Source organism: Geotrypetes seraphini, chromosome 2 (assembly GCF_902459505.1).
Source record: "Geotrypetes seraphini chromosome 2, aGeoSer1.1, whole genome shotgun sequence".
Taxonomy (NCBI): Eukaryota; Metazoa; Chordata; class Amphibia; order Gymnophiona; family Dermophiidae; genus Geotrypetes; species Geotrypetes seraphini.
In genome coordinates this window covers 116,910,639-116,931,411 of record NC_047085.1, presented here as the reverse complement: position 1 = coordinate 116,931,411, position 20,773 = coordinate 116,910,639, and the positions used below count along the sequence as shown (strand labels likewise).

At 40.4% G+C, this 20,773-nt stretch overlaps 1 protein-coding gene across 9 annotated transcripts in view; it reads right to left on the bottom strand.

Moving 5' to 3' along the window:
- Window positions 1-801: 801 nt before the first annotated feature.
- TMEM68 (transmembrane protein 68) overlaps window positions 802-20,773 on the bottom strand; it is a 51,253-nt gene continuing 31,281 nt past the window's right edge. For 3 of the 9 annotated variants that reach the window (XM_033933644.1, XM_033933640.1, XM_033933645.1), the window contains exons 5-7: window positions 19,813-19,873; window positions 15,827-15,966; window positions 809-1,708 (exon numbers count right to left, since the gene is read on the bottom strand). In XM_033933644.1, the coding sequence (XP_033789535.1) occupies window positions 1,589-1,708; window positions 15,827-15,966; window positions 19,813-19,873 (321 nt within the window). In that variant the 3' untranslated portion in view covers window positions 809-1,588. Of the gene's footprint in view, window positions 1,709-2,270; window positions 2,312-4,400; window positions 4,507-15,826; window positions 15,967-19,812; window positions 19,874-20,773 lie in introns of those variants that run through there. The other 6 variants (XM_033933643.1, XM_033933649.1, XM_033933648.1 and 3 more) reach the window with 6 other exon arrangements.

Here is a 20,773-nt window from a genome sequence, read left to right as displayed (position 1 = left end):
CCCATAAAATACTGTGTCCTATTTGAACTTATTACAGAAACATAAAATATTGAGACAAGCCTGTGGAAATGTGCCCATTTTGGGGCAAATTCTATAAATGGCATCCCGATTGTGGGCGTCCTATTGCTGTCTAACCAGCCAATCGGGACACACATTTTCTTTAAAAAAAAAAAAAAAAAAGCCGACCGCCTATACTGTAGGCATCTGTCACAGGTACAGGGAGGCACCTTGGGCGAGCATATACGGTCCTAGATGTCTCCCTAAGTCTGTGATAGGCTCCTGAAATGTAAGTCATTGAAATGCTGGCCTACATTTCAAATAGATGTGACCACTAAACTGATCGGGGCAAGAAAATCTCCCTGCCACAATCAGCTGAGCGGCCACGGCAGCAAACCCCTGAACCCCACAAGTTGGCCAGCAGGAAGGATGCCCACTCCCTCCCGTCACCACCCCTGAACCCTCCGAACACTGTCCACGGCTGGAGGGATGCCCTCCTTCCTGCTGGAACTCCTAAAACAGAGGGATGCCCAATTCCTCCTTCCGGCACCCCCTAAACTCCCTGTCAGGAGGGATGCCCCCTCCCTCCTGCAGGCCTCCCCCCCCCCCGAACACATGAACCCAAGCCCACCCGGGACCCCCGTACCCTTTTCTGCAAGGCTGGCCAGAGGGATGCCTACTCCATCTGGCCAGCAGGCCTGCCTCTTCCAAATGGCAGGCCTTCCCATTCCTGGAATGCTCCGGAGAGGGGCCTAAGGCCCTAATTGGCCCAGGTGCCTAAGGCTCCTCCAATAGGAGGGGCCCTAGGCACCTGGACCAACCAGATTCATAGGCCTCCTTCCCAGTGCATTCTGGGATGCACTGGGAGTGGCCTGACTTCAATTGGCCAGATCCCTAAGGCCACTCCCATTCAATCAGTCTCTATAGCAAAAAATATTTAGCCGCAATGTTGTATAAAATTACCCAATTTCAGGAAGATTCACAAAGAGCTAATTTGGTGTGTGCAGAATAAATCAGAGCTTCACTAAATCAGATTACGTTACTGCTCCTGCAGTGCACTAAATCCTGTGGATGGTCAACTGTCTGCTGCCCTCATGGGAATAGCACAAAAGTGCATAAAATAAAAGTTGAGATGCTTTATTTTGGTGTGCTACTGAAGAATCATCTGCAACTTTAATGTTTTATAAGTGAGAATATGCAAAGAAGCCTACTAAAAATGTGGTAAAAATGATTGTATACTGCAAATTGGTTTCCTTCTGAAAAAACAACATGCATAAAACACATTCTGTTTGTTAGAAAAATCAGTCTATAAAAGCATAGTACCTTCAAACAAGGATGTTACAGAGCATACCTTTTACAGAATGTTTTGTGCTGGGCAAGCTATTTTAAAATGGATTTATTTATTATTACAATTTACCAATCAACAAGATAGTAGACATTTGGGAGGGAAAAGAAAACACTGCATCTTGATTATATTTTATGAATACAAAAAAATATTCAAAGCAATCTTCCATTTTGATTTCTCTGAAGAATTATACTGCACTGGGGACAGTTCAGGAGTTGCATTAACATGCAAGTTATGTGTAGTCCTTCACATTTGTGTAAAGTGTCCTTCTTTTTGTCTTCTGTGAAATCGTTCCAGCAGAGCTTGAAAGATATTCCCTGGTATTCTTTGGTGTCTATCTATTAATGATTGGATTGCAGACTTTGTCTGGAAAAAAAAAAAAAAAAGAAACAGGGGGTATAGAAAATACATTTTTTTTCACACAGCAGGCTAGAAAATGTGATGGACTAACATGATTTGTTTTCATTGCTCATCTGTGTTAAAGAGTATTAAGTTCTCATTAATTGTTTTACCAGCACTTAAAAAGCACATCACTGTGTAAATGTTTAATAGCTTAGACATCAACTCACAGAATCTAATTAGCATTTTTCAGAATACGACAGCTGATCCTCAAAGGATCCTCAAATCTGTACTGTGTCACCTAAGCTGCTCTGCGCATGGACAAAGTCTGAACTGGCCAAACCCATTAGTAAAATCTTAATGCTATAAAGAAGCCAAATAACATGCCTTCAAACAGCAAAATCTGGTGTTAATTGTTCTATCACTGATCTGAACAGAGCTTATCCAAAACATTAAAGCCTTGTGCATTGATCTGCACAAAACAGGCTACATGTTGTCAGATAAAATAGCACTAGTAAAAAACCCTAATTGGATCGTAGCCAATAAAATCCAAAAGATAATCAAGATGAAAAGGAATTGGCTAACTCACCTGATCCTTGGGGAGAAGAAGTCTAAAGAGATGGGGCAAATCTACAGATTGATAAATAAATAATGGACATCAGTATGAGCCCTTCGTACATAAACGAACATAAACCTCTGGCTCAGGCGATATCTCAAGAGGTGACCAGCACCAGACCACAGTCTAATTGAGAATTGCCTCATACATCATGTAGTCCATATGTGTCTAAAAATGTAAACTGTATTATACAACCTCCTAAAACTGGATAGACCTTTTCTCACCAAGGAAAAGGGGGGTTTTAATGGGCAACACATACATACTGTCCCTAAATACACACCTTGTGAGAGAAACAACAATGAATGTAATAAATATAATAAACACTATAAATATATGTATAAAAGAATATGTGTGGTGTACCAGAGTCTATGTGTAAAGTGCGAATGAAAAAAATAAATGCATAAATACTTAATAAATAATTAATAAATAAATAATCATGCAAAATACAAGGTGCTTCATAAAATACAAAGTGTGTAACTAAAATACAACCTAAAGTGCAAATGCAGCCTATAGCACCATGATGAAAGATATCTGGTCAATAAATATCACGAAGATATGTATAAAAATATATATAAAGTGCAAAGCATATAACAGAAAAAGAACATAAGGTGCAAATGCCTATAGCACCGTAATGAAAAATACCTGGTCAATGAATGTCACAAAAATATATATAAAGTGAAAAGAATATAGCAAGAATAAAATATAAAGTGCAAATGCAGTCTATAACACCAGAAAAACACTTGTGCATATAAGGAAGAATATAAATATAAAGTACCGATGCAAATCCTACCATTTAGAATGTAAGTGCAATTTGTCACTAACTATAGGTTATAAGCACCATAAACACACACTCACACGCACCAAGCAAAAGATGATAAATAATATCACCACTCTAAATAATAAATACTTGACTAGCAAATGCTAGACATTCACACGTGTACCACACAAATACACAAGTACACTCACTCATAAACCGGCTTAAATAAAGCCCAATCAAACAATAGTAACTCTGTTTAAGAAATCACTCATGAATATCACCACTCGACAGAGCTCCGTTTCGCCACTTCATGAGGAGCGGAGACGGGTTGAGATAGATATATGTATATAAGGTAAATAAAGAGCCCGAATAAAACTGTTAGGATTGTCGGTGGAAAAAATCCTGCGGTTCCCAGGCGTATAGCAATCAAAAACGCAGGGACCCATTAAAACCCCCCTTTTCCTTGGTGAGAAAAGGTCTATCCAGTTTTGGGAGGTTGTATAATACAGTTTACATTTTTAGACACATATGGACTACATGATGTATGAGGCAATTCTCAATTAGACCCAAGGATCAGGTGAGTTAGTCAGATAAAATATACATTCAATTTTACTAGTCTTGCATTGTCAAGAAAATTATTAGTTAACACCAAAGTATTATGCTATTTCAGTGCTATTTCAGTCGCCTAGTAGTTAGTGCAATGACCTAGGGAACTGGGTTCAATTCCCACTGCAACTCCTAGTGACTCTGGGCAAGTCATTTAACCCAAAAATTATAAAAACAGCCTGGCGCTATTTACGAGAGGTCAGCTCAAATTGTTATAATCCAAAAGACCTGCTCGTGTATCTCTTTGTTTGCACTAAGAACTTTAATGACCAAATTTGCTGGGCATTCAGCTGAGGTACCCCTTTAAGGACATTATTCAGCATCAGCAGGCCCCATGAGATAAGTTCCCTACAATATGAAGTTGTGATATACAAGAGGGACTTTTCTTGATTTAGAAATTCAAATTGGGAGAAATTATTTTTGTGACATTTTTGATAGCTCTGTTTTATATTTGCACTTTGCACTTTTGGTAATTGAATAAAATATATGTGAATTCTGGGTAGGTAATAAATTATGTTTGTGGGTAATATCCTATAGTGCATGACAGGAGGCACTGTTATTGGGGATATCCCTGGTGAACTTTCTAACCTTTGTATTTAAGGTAAGAGGTTCCCACAGACTGATACACCTCCTATGAACAACCATTTGAAATTGATCCTTTAAATAAGCAAATTTGGTCATTAAAGTTCTTAGTGCTGTATTATAAACAAGTCATGTAACCCTCCATTGCCCCAGGAGCAAAATAAGTACCTGTATATAATATGTAAACCACTATGATTGTAACCACAGAAAGGCAGTATATCAAGACCCAGCCCCTTTCCCTTAGATAGGTAGTATACGAAGAATCTAATAAGCAAAATAAAAGCCAGAAATTATATTTAAAACACAGGCAAAACTACTTACATTTCAACAAGGTAATTATGTTCATTTCTGGATGGATTTAAAATTTTAAGGTACTACTTTAACATCCGTTTCATTGTCCAACAGAGCTCCTTTCTATCTGAATTCCCAATATCCAGAGATATTCCCAAAATTCAAGAAAATATGGCAGTCCAACTCTTTTGTGATCTACTGTTCTGTCTGTTCCTCCTTCATGGTTCAGATTCAGATCAAGGTACTTCATAAGGAAATCTATGACAAGTTGCATGGTTCAAACATATTTCTCTCTCTCACACACACACATTCTAAAGTACACAGATTTGAATGCCATAGGAAAACTTCCAGATACTCAGCCTTTTCTGATCAATCATGAGGTAAGCAAATGTGAGACTCTGCACTTTCAATAGTTTTTAATTTGACACTGGCACACTCTTTTTAAGGGGAAGAGCAGGGGATGCAGTAGAGAAGTGAGGAGGGGAGGACAAGTATAATATTAGAGATTGCAGATTGAGCTTCATAGAAATGTGATGGCAGATAAAGGTCAAATGGCCCATCCAGTCTGTCCATCCGCAGCATCCACTATCTCCTCCTCTCCCTAAGAGATCCAATGTGTCTGTGGCATGCTTTCTTCAAGTCAGAAACCAAGACTTGGACTTTGACATATGCTTAAGCCGCTTGGTGTTTGGGATAGATGGGCATGTGGGTAATGTCAAAGATTGATATTTTACTGTTATAAATTTCCTGTGTGAATCAATGGCAATGAGCTTTTCACTAAAACAGATTGTTTAAAAAGATAATTGAATCATCAACGTATGAAATGTATCATGTCTTCACTAATGTCCATAAGAAGCCATTCAAGTCTGCAGCAAAATTAGCAGAGCTCAGAACAGACTCCAGAAAATTTCCAGTTTAGCACTGCCCTTAGAGTAAATTAAAGTAAGTTTTTCATGGGAAAAATTAGACATTTTTTAGCAAACTAGGAATTAGCAAAGAACACTTCTCCCCACATCCTCAAATTCATTATTTGAAAACATAAATAAAATTAAAACTCCAGTTTGCTATGGTAGTGTAATTGCATGAAACTAACTCCTAAATGCCATAGTACATATGAGGCTCTGTAATATTAAAAGTCTCTGTCTTCAGCTGAAGCACTGTAAAAATGGGAAAAAAAAAAGCTAATAAAATGGATACTCTTATATAAAATCTCAGCCTGGAATGAGTGTAAGGTAATTCAGCCTCCATGTGCCTTTTTTAGGCTTTTGTTGTTGTTATTTGTTAAAGGGACTAAGAAGTGGAACTAATTTGTTTTTTATCCAGATAATTATGGGACCACTTTTTAATACAATTTTTTGGGGGTTTATTTTGTGTAGGGGAGGGAGTATTTCTAGAAAGGAAAAATACATTTACGTCCATCTCGCAAGTCGTCCAAAGTAAAAGACAGCTTAAGACACATTTTCGAAAGATAAGTCCAACTTTTTTTTTGTTTCGAAAATCGTCTAATTATATGTCCTGCTGTTCTGATCATCCAAGTCACTAAATCGTCTATCTTTATGCCACATTTTCGTCCAACTTTCCGTCCAATTCCAAAATGCCTAAAACAAGCCGTGTTGGACGTGGGAGGGGTCTGCAAAGTGATGGACTGCACACCCAGACATGCCACCTAAATAGTGGGGTACCTTACAGAGCACTGCTGTGAACTTCACAAAAAGGGTGCCAGGTCTTCTCCTCCATACAGCTTCCTTATAGACCCACTTATCTACCACCCCAATAGCCCTTATGGCTGCAAGAGCCACTTATATGCCAGTAAAAAAGGGTTTTGGGGGTGTATAGGGCAGTGCACATGTTTAAGTATCAATGCAGTGATTACAGGGGCTTATGGGCATGGGTCCTCCTCTCTATGGGTCCCTAACCCACCCTCAAGACGGCTTAAGCCGCCTCTGTGCTGGACGACTCGGTTTTCCTATGCCAGGCAGCCAGGTGATGATGGTCTGGAGGCTGAAGTTTAAAGTTGTGATTAAAATTTTTGTGGGGGTGGAGGGGGGTCGTTGATCACTGGGGTAGTGTATGGGAGTCTGTTTTATTTGTTTGCAGTGCTTATCTGGTGACTTTAGGTGGATTTAGTGACTTAGACCATGTTTTACATGGTCTAAGTCACAATGTCCAAATTCCATCTAGGCTCTGTTGTAAAACTTTCGGTTATACATGCTGTACGACTAAGTCTAAGTCGGCCCATGTCCCGACCAACTCCTGCCCTCAACACGCCTCCCAAAAGGCCCCGTTTAGCTTTGGTCATTCAGCAGCACTATGAAGGCCTAGGTCGTTTAGAAATACGTCCAAAACCCGTTTTATTATCGGCACTTGGACGTTTTTGAGAAATGTTCATCCCAGTGCCGACTTAGGCCGGTTTTTGGATGATTTTCTCTTTCGATTATGAGCCCCATGGTAATTGAAACAAAAAGGGGCTGAATTAGTACACAGTAAGTTTTCAACTTATAAACAATAATGCCACTCAAGATTTCAACCTTGACTGCTGTCAATTTGTGCATACCTCATATGCCAAATGTAAACTGTAAAGTGAATAAAGTTTTATCATAAAATCAGAATTACTTAGACCCTTGTTAGAAATAAATAAAAAAGTATGTTAGTAATTTATGGAGAAATTATGTCTTACCCGATAAGTTTCTTTCCTTTCCTTTAGTAACATGGAGGGGCATTTTAGATATGATATCCAAGTCCAAATTGAAATGTTTTGCTAAAAATGTCTCAAAAAAAGGTCTAAGTCACAGCCATAATCAAACCAGGGCAAGCAGTGGCTTCCCACATGTCTGTCTCAATAGCAGACTATGGACTTTTCTTCCAGGAATTTGTCCAAACCTTTTTTAAACCCAACTATGCTAACAGCCAGCACGGTTTCAGCAAAGGCAGATCTTGTTTGACAAACTTGCTACACTTTTTTGAGGGAGTAAACAGGCAGATAGACAAGGGCGATCGACATTGTATATCTGGATTTTCAGAAGGCGTTCAACAAGGTTCCACATGAACGACTACTTTGGAAAATTGTGAGCCATGGAATCGAGGATGAAATACTCACGTGGATTAAAAACTGGCTAGAGCATAGGAAACAGAGAGTGGGGATAAATATGGACAATACTCGGACAGGAAAAGCGTCACCAGTGGGGTGCCGCAGGGCTCGGTGCTTGGACCCGTGCTCTTCAACATCTTTATAAACGATCTGGACATTGGTACGACGAGTGAGATGATTAAATTTGCAGACGATACAAAGTTATTCATAGTGAAGACACAGTGGGATTGCGAAGATCTGCAACGTGACATAATCAAGTTCGAGAAATGTGCATCGACATGGCAAATGAGGTTCAACGTGGATAAGTGTAAAGTGATGCATGTTGGTAACAAAAACCTCATGCACGAATACAGGATGTCCGGGGCGGTACTTGGAGAGACCTCACCAGGAAAGAGACTTGGGAATTCTGATCGACAAGTCGATGAAGCCGTCTGCGCAATGCGCAACAGCAGCGAAAAGGGCAAACAGAATGCTAGGAATGATTAAGAAGGAGATCACGAACAGATCGGAGAAAGTTATCATGCCGCTGTATCGGGCCATGCTGCGCCCTCACCTAGAGTACTGTGTCCAGCACTGGTCGCCATACATGAAGGACACAGTACTACTCGAAAAGGTCCAGAGAAGAGTGACTAAAATGGTTAAGGGGCAGGAGGAATTGCCATACAGTGAGAGATTGGAGAAACTGGGCCTCTTCTCCCTTGAAAAGAGACTGAGAGGGGACATGATCGAAACATTCAAAATACTGAAGGGAATAGACTTAGCAGATAAAGACAGATTGTTCACCCTCTCCAAGGTAGGGAAAATGAGAGGGCACTCTCTAAAGTTGAAAGGGGACAGATTCCATACAAACGTAAGGAAGTTCTTCTTCACCCAGAGAGTGGTAGAAAACTGGAACGCTCTTCCGGTGTCTGTTATAGGGGAAAAACACCCTCCAGGGATTCAAGACAAAGTTGGACAAGTTCCTGCTAAACTGGAATGTACACAGGTGAGACTGGACTCATTTAGAACACTGGTCTTTGACCTGGGGGCCGCTGCGTGAGCGGAATGCTGGGCACGATGGACCACTGTTCTGACCCAGCAGTGGCAATTCTTATGTTCTTAGTGGAATGTAGGGAATAGTATGAGAGGTAACTGTGTTGGGTCTGCTCATGGCCAGCATTAGGGGGGGAGCAAATAACTCCAGGGGGCTCCTTTCAGCTGGAATGTCTTTCCTTTCTCCCCACCTGGTTCTGAAGCCCCTCTTACCTGTAAAAATGCAAGGAGGTCACTGGTGAGGCAACAACTCTCTAGTGCTGCTCATGGTCTCATTGGCACATTTCCTTTGCTGTGGTCTTCCCCCCTCCCCAATGCAACTTCCTGTTTCCGCTTGGGTGGCCAGCGGCAGAGAAACAGTACCAAAGAGGCCGCAGACAGCATTAGAGAATTACTGCCACACTAGTGACCTCCTTGCATTTTTACAGATGAGGGTGGTTTTGGAACCAGGTGGGGAGAAGACCTGGCCCACAGGGGACCCCTGAAGCATCTGATTTTAAAATGAATGGAGGGATGTTGGATGGGGGGGCAGTTGGTGGACCCGGGGGTGGTGGGGAGAAAGGGAAGGAGGAAGAAGGGAGATATGCTGGATGGAAGGGGCATTTGGTGGGTAGGTAAATCGGGGGGGGGGGGAGCGGGAGAGGGCAGGGAGGAGAGGAATTGGGGGGCCCCTCCTTAATTTCTGCCCTGGACCTCAGCATTTCTACTTTGATCTGATGAAATTAGAGCTGATATCTGGGATGACATCATTAAAGAAATCTACTGTAGCAGTATGTAATTTTCAAAAGGGTGACTGATAAAATGAGGAAAATGGTTAAAAAGAAGCTGGATGTTATTTTTTTTTAAACTCATAGAAGCCCAGACTAGATGTATTCCACATATTAATAAAGATGGAAAAAAGAGAAAACAAGAGCCAGCATGGTTAAAAGGCGAAGTGAAAGAGGCTATTTGAACCAAAAGAACAACCTTTAAAGAATGGAAAAAGGATCCTAATGAAAAAAAATAAGAAGCAACATAAGAACTGGCAAGTTTGATGCAAAGCACTGATAAAGCAGGCCAAAACAGAATATGAAAAGAAACTTGCCAAAGAGACAAAAAGTCATAGAAACAACTTTTTCAGGTATATTAGAAGCAGAAAGACTGCAAGGGAATCCGTATGACCATTGGATCATCAAGGAGCAAAGGGACACTCAGGGAGGATAAGGTCATAGTGGAGAGACTGAATTAATTCTTTGCTTCGATCTTTATGGAAGAAGATGTAAGAGATCTAGAGATCTACCTGAACCGAAAATGGTTTTCAAGAGTGCCAATGTGGAAGAACTGAAAGAAATTGCAATGAACCTGAAAGATGTACTGAGCCAAATCGACAAGTAAAAAAGTTAGCACTGTTTATTTTGGATTGCTTATTTGGGAGGTCACAAAAAAACACCTCCACAGACTTCATGTAATCCAAAATAAAGCAGCACGAGTACATTTAGGGCTCCTTTTACAAAGGTGCGCTAGCATTTTTAGCACACACACCAAATTAGCGCACGCTACCCAAAAAACTACCGCCTGTTCAAGAGGAGGCAGTAGCGGCTAGCACGTGAGGAATTTTAGCGCACTCTATTCCGCGCGTTAAGGCCCTAACGCACCTTTGTAAAAGGAGCCCTTAGTGATGAGTATCAGCAGTATAAGACATGGATCTCTCTGGGTGATCATTCTCTGGGGAAATTCCCCTAAGTTACTGCTGGCACAGGAAGGAGGATTTGGAAACGCAAGCAGCACACACACCACCACCTGAAAGCTCAAGGTCGAAATATCAAAAGCTTGCTTGAGGAAGGTGTTTAGCTTACAATTCTGGATATCTTTCAAGTTCAAACCCCCTTCCCACAGGAATAGTAGTCTTCTTGGTGACAGCCATCACCAAAGTATTCATACTGGGCTGTGACAATCTTTCTTTATGTAACCTCTCCCTCTACAAAACTCCCTATTTTCAGTCTCTTAAGAGAAAAAAGTTAAACATAAAATCTAAAATTACCTTTAAAAAAAAATTACAAGAAGTAAGAGTTTTTGTTATTTTATTATTACAATTCTAAAAGATATATATCCAAATAACTTTAACATAAAATCCCAAATAAACTTTTCATCATAGAATTTAGTCCTTTCAAAAGATTTTTCTCACAGATTTCAAATGTAAATTTTCTTACAGGACTCTGTTGTTTATTTTACACAGCCGTTGGGTACCAGCGCTTCTTTTTTTCTTCTTTTGAGATTCAGTTTTGATCAACAGCAAACCTACTTCCTAACTTAAAGAAATCAAAGGGAGCAAAACCCTAACACCCTGAAAAATATGTTTGTTGTTTTAATTTTCTCTAACTACCCATAGAAAAGAAAAAATAATTGAAATTCCCTAAATTTTCCAACCCTGATGTATTTTAAACTATTCTCAAACAAACCCCAGACCAAACTGTCTTTCAAACTGAACTCTTCCCAACTTTTTTTCTCTCTGGCAGTTTTAGAATCCTGACCTGCACTTCTCACTGCTACGTGATCTCATCAGAGCTGATGCAGACATAACATTCCAGAATTCTCACTTTCAGGCAGGCAAATACAACATTAAATTACCCAGCTAGCAAACAAAACTTTTCACTTCAAAATATAAAAAAACTTCTATCAGATCTTCTGCCCTATAAACTATAACATATTTCAAACTTATTTTTGTAACCCATGGTTACACTTATCTTCAGGCAGCAATGGATAAAGCTTGCCCATTGTCCTTCCTTGCCCATTGTCTGAACAGTGAGCTACTCCAGACAAAGTTTGAATAGCCTCATGAATTGGAACAGCTTTAGAGATTTTTTTTTTAGAGCCCAGAAAACCATGATTATGAGTCTTGGGAGTATCCTGAACTTGTGATAAAGAAATATCCAAAATGTCCAGCATTCTTGAAATTGGCTTTGGACGTTCATCCTTCCGAAAAAAAGGCAAACAACTGAGGGATCATCTCCCTCTTTAGTAGGGAATACATCCTCCAAGTGATCAAATAAGAATCTTGAGACAAGGAATCTGGATGCTGCGAAGGGGGAAGACACACTCTGGAAAGGCTTTCTTATCCAAAAAGGTGGTGGAATTGAAGAATGTGCTTTTTAGACACATGGCTCATAGAGTATTGTAAACCACTCTACTACTATTTGTAAAGAGTGGTATATCAAGCATAATGAACTATAAACCACAGTGTACCCCTGTGAGAGATGAGAGCCCCTCAGCAAGAAGGCTCTTTGCATTAGAACACAAATTCAGTTAAAAAAAATTCAACTGCCCCCTTGACTCTTGAAGGATCTCCAGAGGAACCTGGCTGAAAAGAAACAGCATTGAGAGCAGAGAGGAGTCTAATGGCAGCCTGTTAGGATGTAGAGCACTGTAAGAATTAGCAAGTGCCTCTGTGGGTTCCTCTTAGAAAATAGCAGTTCCTCCACTGCTGACTGTGGGAGAAGTGCAAGTCTTAGCAGCACTAAGCTCTAAGACTTTCCCTACCCAGGGCGGCTCCTTTCTTCTTGGCCAGGCTTCCTCTGGAATTCTATAAAGAAAGAATTGCTGGAAGAAGAGAACTCCCCTGATAGAATTTGCTGCCCCCACAGCAACAGAAGTGCTTTGCATGTTTTGCTGGGGTTTCCATGAATGTGCAAAGTTGCCTCAGGTGTTCAGCCAATGAAAAAAATTGAGACCATATGTTGAGGCCTTCAAGGACTGCAGCAATGGCTTAAAGGATTAATGCTGAAACTGCCTGAAGAATTGAAGTTCTTATTTCCAAAACCCCTAATTCCATATTTGGGTTTATGAAATAAGTCCTTCAATTACCTCTCTCAGTGACCCCATAAGTAACCACAATGAACAAGATACAGCTGTAGAATTCTTCTTTTCAGGATGTTGGATCTTGAGGAGGAAGGGGAAGGCAGATATCTCAGACTGTGATGTCTCCTAGCTTTGTTCAGAATTCTTAATTTAGTATTACCAATTCAGAACCCTCTGCTCAACTGATAGCAAGTCCTCTGACCTGGTAAGGAGATACATAGTCTGCTGTTAATCATTTGCTAGAGACAGAGAAATACCTAACACTCCAAAGCTGCAAGATGCCCTTATAGGGCAAATCACTCAGAATTACTTTTGTTTTCTGTCTTCATCCGCTGATCACCGGGTATAACCCACAGGTCCTGGACTGGACTGGTATGGTATGGTATGATTGCTAAGGATGTTTGGCCTTGTAAAGCATTCAGATACAAGTTCTTTCACGAATATGTACCAGCTATCCCTGCTAAAATGTTAAGACCCCCCCCCTCTTTTTTTGGAGGGTGGGGAATTAGAAAAAGAAAGGAAAAATGTTTTTTTCCTAATGGTCTGCTGCTAGAATAAATGGCAAATTACTGACTATAATAGAATTGTAATTTACAGATGTAGCCATTGTCACCAAATGAAGCATAGAATTAAAGTGACTTTGCATAGCTGTGCAAATTTTAAGAACTCAGTAACTGTTCTACCCACATACTTAATTGTTGGGAAAACCAACACAAGCAGCCAAATACTTTGTTAATTGCTACATCTTTGCCAAATGCTCAAGTCCTTCCTTCTCCTCTTCCCACAAGATCCTTTGCTGCTCCAAGCTAACTGCAGCTCTGTGGCAGCAGATGAACAGCTTGAATGCATGCTCAGTCAAGCCTATCAACTCACTAATGAAAGGTCAGCCTTAATTTTCCTTTCCACCTTTTGAAGAGAACTGCATCTGCACAACCGCAATTATGATTTTATATTGAACGTATTTTATTAAAGTATAAAAATAAACAATATTCTGAACAATTGTGATTTTATAAATACAAATATACAGAGCACGGACCAACAAAACCCCTGTCTCCCCTCCCCTTCACATATATCCCCTCTACTATCAAGAAAACTGAACAAGCCAAGTTCATAGAAATATCATGCTAACAGAATACTGCAGTCCCCAGTTATGTCTCTAGCAGGATATATATTTCAAATCTGATATATTCTAATCACAAAATAGAAATAAAATTATTTGTTTCTACCTTTTGTTGTCTCTGGTTTCTGCTTTCATCTTCTTTTCACTCTCTTCCTTCCAGCATCTGCCCTCTCTGTCTCTTCAATCCAGCATCTGCCCCTTCCATCTACTGTCTGACCTCTCCCCCTTCCATATGGTATTTGTCTTCTTTCTATGCCCCTCTCCCCTTTCCATCCAGCCTATGCCCCTCTCTCCTTTTTACACGATTCACTCCAGCTTCACTGCCCTCTTCATTTTTATCTCTCCTACACCAGATCTAGCATCTTTGTCCCTCTCAATTTCTCTGCTGACCCCCCTTCCCATCTCATTCCTGTCTCTCCCCTTCCCCTCCTCTAATCTCCCTGCAAGCTGTTTCCTTCCTTTTTTCTTCTCCCTTCCCTACTCCCCCTGTCCAGCAGTAACTCTCTTCCCTTTCCTTTCCCTCCTCCCCTCCCAGCAGCATCTCTCCTTCTCCCTATCCAGGTCCAGTAGCAGCTGTCCCTTTTTCCCCTTGCCCAGCAGCTTCCCAGACTCCTTTCCCTCCTCCCCTCCCAGCAGCATCTCTCCTTCTCCCTCTCCAGGTCCAGTAGCAGCTGTCCCTTTTTCCCCCTTACCCAGCAGCTTCCCAGACTCCTTCCCCCCCCCCCTCCCAGCAGCATCTCTCCTTCTCCCTCTCCAGGTCCAGTAGCAGCTGTCCCTTTTTTTCCACCATGCCCAGCAGCTTCCCAGACTCCTTTCCCTCCTCCCCTCCCAGCAGCATCTCTCCTTTTCCCTATCCAGGTCCAGTAGCAGCTGTCCCTTTTTTCCCCTTGCCCAGCAGCTTCCCAGACTCCTTTCCCTCCTCCCCTTCCAGCAGCATCTCTCCTTCTCCCTCTCCAGGTCCAGTAGCAGCTGTCCCTTTTTCCCCCTTACCCAGCAGCTTCCCAGACTCCTTTCCCTACCCCCTCCCAGCAGCATCTCTCCTTCTCCCTCTCCAGGTCCAGTAACAACTGTCCCCTTTCTTATTTTCACCATGCCCAGCAGCTTTCTCCCCTCCCAGCAACTCTCCTTGCCAGCGCTGCGATTCAGTAAGGCAGCCTCAGGTCCTTTCTTGGGTCGCACCGCCTCTGAGGAAAGCGGAAGTTGCATCATCAGAGGCGGCCCGACTCAGCAAAAGCTCCAAGGCTTCCTTTTTGAATCGCTGCGTTTGTTAGGAGAGCCGCTGGGAGGGGATAAAGCACAGTGTGAGGCTCCCTATTATGTCTCCGGCCCTGCGCGAATGACAGCTTCTCGATCTTGCCGGTCCTGCGCGGACCGGCAGGAAATTGAAGAAGTTGATCTCGCCGGTCCTGTGCGGACCGGCAGGAATTTTCTGCGGACCGGCACCGGTCCGCGGACCGGCGGTTGAAGAACTGTGCTCTAATACATCTTAAAATCCTAGAGGAGATACTGGTGGCTAGTGAATACTGGCCGTCAGTTCAAACACAGAGTTATATAATTACCTACTCAGGACGTCCAACAATTCACAAAAAAAACTGAAAAGCTCACTAATACAGCTCTCACTAGGAAAACTAGAGAAAATAATCCATAGGATCAGATCAGGCACTAATGTGCAATGGAGCTGAGTTTATAATTTACATTAGAGAATGACTCAGGGACAAATTTGTCCCCATCCTGTCCCCACGAGTTTTGACACTGCCCCTGTCCCACAAGCCGCACAAGCCTCGAACACATATGATTTTAAAGTGTTTGAGGCTTGTGCAGTTGGGGACAGAGCTTGCAGGAATAGGGCAGGGACAGGAAAAGAACTTGACGGATGAGAAAATGATTTCCTGCGGGGATGGGGAAAAATTGATCCCCGTGTCATTCTCTAATTTACATATCTGGTTTTGACATAACTAAAACAGTAGCTCTTCATGCAATTTATTCCAGAGGGCAATGTATGATTCTGGCCTATAAAATGCAATCTCCATTTCCCACAGACATTTTTTCTGGCATTTTATAATTTAACACATAACTGCAGTATGCTTCTATGGAACAAGCAATGATTTATTTATATAAGAGGCTAGTGGAAACAACAACAAGATTCTCTATAATAAATAGTGAAAATAACACATTTCAGGATAAGATGATGGGGTGGGGGGGAGGAGGCATGGATTTACCTTTTCAGCTAGCTCTGCAGCTGTTATACCTGGAACATATGGTATAGGATCTCCTAAGTATGTGCGGAATTTGACAGGAAACCCTCCATATACAGGAACTAATGGTAAGCGACATTTTTCATATAGCCATCTAAACACCCCTGTGTGAAAATAAAATAAAAATGCAAACATTCAGTGAGATTCAGATATGGGGCAGACATTTTACAACAGAGACCAGTGCTGGAGGTGGGATTTAGCAGAGTTCATGTGTTGCCCAGATTTAGAAAAAAAACAGTTAGTAAACTGAGTAAAATATTTACTACCAGATATTTACATATCTGTTAACTAGTAACATACTTCCAGAAAAAGAAAAATTACCCATTTCCCACCCATTTCTTGATAAAATTATTATAGAGAACTGAGAGCAGGAAAAATGTACACAGGCTCCTTCTGGGATACTGACAAATAGCTGGTGTCTAATCTATAGGAACTTAAAAAAAATGTAAAGATGATACGAAAGGAATACTTTATTTCTTTAGAAATGCTTCCTCATTGTGAGAGAATGAGAAAAAAATCTGAAATTTGAAGGGGAGAAAATGGTGAGCCATAAGGTCCGCAATAGAAAATAAGGATTTTGAGCTAACTGAAATCTGTTCCTACTTCATGCCTAATTTAACAAAGAGGAAATCACTCAAAAAAAAGGACAATGGTCAAAACTTCACTCTAAAACAGTCACTCACTGTAGAATCAATTTTTCTCACATATCCCTCAACTTATCAAATTATCTTTTTGCAAAATCATTACACCTTCAATTCACATCACTTGATTTTGTCAATTTGTTTCCTGAGTAGTAAAAGCCTCAGAAAATGAAGCAGCTATACCATTTCAAAGCTATTCTTTTCTCAATCTTTGGCTAAAAATCTCCCCTACTTTTTAATTATCAAATAGAACACCATATTTAGTATGTAATTTATTTAAAAGTATGTTGGAGAATCCCAGGAATCATTCACAAGATATTTCACTTATCTTTAATCTCTTCAAACATCTCCCTTTTGTAGTCCCGCTAAAGCAGCACTGTTGCAGTTAGCATCTCTATATCTGCTGTAACAATGAAAATTTTCTCACACTTGAAAACGGGGGAGAAGAACTGAGTCATACGAGTATAGAGACATCCCAGCAGAGAAAGTTTTCCCTGAAGCAGCATGAGCCATGAATCCAAATGAAGAAAACAGTAAAATGTTATTAAACTCTGGAATCCATTGCTGGAGAATATGGTGAAAGCAGTTAGCTTAGTAGGGTTTAAAAAAGGTTTGGATAACTTTCTAAAAGAGAAGACCAAAAGCAATTATTAAGACGGCTTTGGGGAAATCCACTCCTTATTTGTAGGTTAAGCAATATAAAATATGTTTTACTCTTTGGGAGTTTGCCAGGTACTTGCAACTTGGGTTGTCTAGTATTGGAAACAGGATATTGAGCTTGATGGACCTGCAGTCTATCCCAGTACAGAAGCTCTTATGTTCTTAAGGTTACATGCATAACATTTTTTTGTATTTGATTAGCACTCTAAAACCATTTTATCCTACTCATTAAAAAAAGCGATATAGAAAGTCTTCAATAAATAGAGACTAAATTAATTCTTTGCTCTGGTCTTTACTAAGAAAGTTGTAAGGGAGATACCCACATCAGTATAGGTGCCAACTCTTCAAAATGATTGGGGGTACTAAACGCTAAACAAATGAAGAAGCTTGCTCAATACTAGGTGATGTTCAGCATCTACCACACCCACAGGGATGGCACCTATAGGTGCTAATTCAGAGGAACTGAAACAAATTTTAGTAAACCTGGAAGATATAATAAAGTAAACTGACACACTATTGAATCTTGCACTTGTGCTGAGGTGGAGGTACATCACCACTTTAGAGGACAGGTTAGATACAAACGTATGCTCCAACTTATGTATCGACGTATCAAAAAATTATGCTTTAGTTCCACAGTGGTTTTAGTTAAATGTGCCCCAGAGTTAGGGAGTATTATGTCGGCTCGGGCTCTAGCTCCGAGAGCAGGGAAAAGCTACGGTTCTGGTCCCGTTAGTCTGAGACGGCACAGAGTATATGAAATTTACAAAAGAATTAAAGAGACTAAAGATAAGTAAACTTCTGTTAGTTTTTTCAAACCGTGAAGTGGTCTTTATTCAGATGTTCACTGTGGAGTGAATTAGTCCCTAATTATAGTTTAAAATAAAAGAGAAAAATAAGGATAAAAAGACTATAAGTAAAACATAAATAGTAAAAATGCACTAAGCAGGTTTTTGGACAGTGATTGTAGGATGGAGTATGTATATTGATTATATCTACGCTGGCAAAGAATGCCGATGAGTCCATAAGCGTAGTACTCCCTAACTCTGAGGCCTTTTCCTGCATAAACTAATATGCTCAAAAATATGACTAAATAAGAAGTTTAATTAGAATGGTTAACAGTTTATTGAATACTAGCTGATGCCCCGGCGTTGCACGGGTATTTAATTATAGCAATAACACTGTAAATGGATTCAAATAAAGATACTTTATAGTGGTGAATGAAATTATTTTTTTACAGCTTAATAAAAAGTACAATATTCAAATTATAAAGTGAAATATTTGACAAAATGAATACAATACAACTAACGCAAAACGTGATTATAAACAACATTTTTAGTTTCACCTCCTGGAGCAAGAACATATAAATTCTTGGGTGAACCCAGCCCTGAGCAAGCAACATAGAGTTGTGGGCCGCGAGACCCCCAGAACATATCACCCTAGGTAGTGAGGGATCTGCATACCAAGTTTCGTTCAAATCGGTCAAGCCGTTTTTGAATTACTGTGAGAATGGCAGCTTTTTACATTTTTTCCATTGACATGAATGGGTGAAATCTGATTTTCTGTTTGTAGCTCCGCCCACGTGTGCAGGTGGGCCGCGAGACCCCCAGAACATATCACCCCAGGTAGTGAGGGATCTGCATACCAAGTTTCGTTCAAATCGGTCAAGCCGTTTTTGAATTACTGTGAGAATGGCAGCTTTTTACATTTTTTCCATTGACATGAATGGGTGAAATCTGATTTTCTGTTTGTAGCTCCGCCCACGTGTGCAGGTGGCCCGCGAGACCCCCAGAACATATCACCCCAGGTAGTGAGGGATCTGCATACCAAGTTTCGTTCAAATCGGTCAAGCCGTTTTTGAATTACAGTGAGAATGGCAGCTTTTTATATTTTTTCCATTGACATGAATGGGTGAAATCTGATTTTCTGTTTGTAGCTCCGCCCACGTGTGCAGGTGGGCCGCGAGACCCCCAGAACATATCACCCCAGGTAGTGAGGGATCTGCATACCAAGTTTCGTTCAAATCGGTCAAGCCGTTTTTGAATTACTGTGAGAATGGCAGCTTTTTACATTTTTTCCATTGACATGAATGGGTGAAATCTGATTTTATGTTTGTAGCTCCGCCCACGTGTGCAGGTGGGCCGTGAGACCCCCAGAACATATCATCCCAGATAGTGAGGGATCTGCATACCAAGTTTCGTTCAAATCGGTCAAGCCATTTTTGTGTGATCGCGGCACATACACACACACATACATACATACCTCCGATTTTATATATATAGAAGATAGATTGACCGTTTCACATGAGTGGATTACTGACATTTGCTGTATATTAGTTATTTATACCACTCAGTTAAAGATTCCTTATAGTTAAATGTGGCTATGAAACTACATAAAAGAAAGATCAGTCATTGTTATGCTGAATAAAATGGCCTTTATTTTCTTGTATATATTAAACAAGCTAAAAAAAATCATTCATTGCACTGCAGAGAGAGACATTTTTTCAATCATTTGAGGTAAACAGTTTTGGCAGGCTAGAAGAAAGCTTTGACAGTATTTGTGTAGTCTTTTTTTCCCTAGCATAATATAGAAAATTTTTCAATAAATATAACTTAATTGTCAAGTAAGAAACACAAAATAAATGTGTCATACTTATTCCTCCGAGGGTCCGGAATCCTTCTCGAATATTCTGTGTAAACATAGGAATAACAGGCTGAGAAAAGATGAAAAACCATAGTAAGGATTCAACAGCAAGACACTTTTTCTTCATATAAGACACAATTATAATGTCTATTGAAACAAAAATGGGATAATTTTGACGACAATTTCTAGAGAGGTTAAATTAGTATCCCGCTTTTCCTTGGTTGAAAGCATTTGATAGAACAGGAAATTACAGGCTGATATAAAAAGAGAATGCTGAACCATGTTATTTTTAGTGAAGACTTTTTTTTTCTACTTTAAATTTTAATTTAAGTTATATTAAAATGAGATGCATAGTGCATTGATGTAAATCTGTATAAAACCAGAACTGTGTAATAAAACCAAAGTAGACTTTACTTCTGTATTACAAATTGACTGCTGCTTTAAAAAAATGTCACTCAGTCCTCCATAGCCCCAGGTACATTATATAGATTGTGAGCCCACCGGGACAGATAGGGAAAATGCTTGAGTATCTGATTGTAAAACTCGCTTAGATAACCTTAATAGGCGGTATATAAAATCCTAATAAACTTGAAACTTGAAACCTTCTTCCCCCACTCAAACCCCTTTTTGCTTTTTAAACTAGCTATAAAAATCAAGCCGGATTTTTTCTGTTCACTATGTTTGATGGATAGGCTTGCTAACCAAAAACCTACAGAAGTATTTATTAATGCTGTGTGGTGTAGATGAGGCTTAGACTAGGTACAGTAGACTCTCTGATAAATGGCACCTATGGGGATTGATGGATGTCAGATAAAGCACAGTTACTTACCTTAACAGGTGTTATCCAGGGACAGCAGGCAGATATTCTCACATGTGGGTGACGTCATCCACGGAGCCCCGACGCGGACACCTTTTCAAGCAAACTTGATTGAAGATTTCAAGTTTGCTGGTGCTGTACCACGCATGTGTG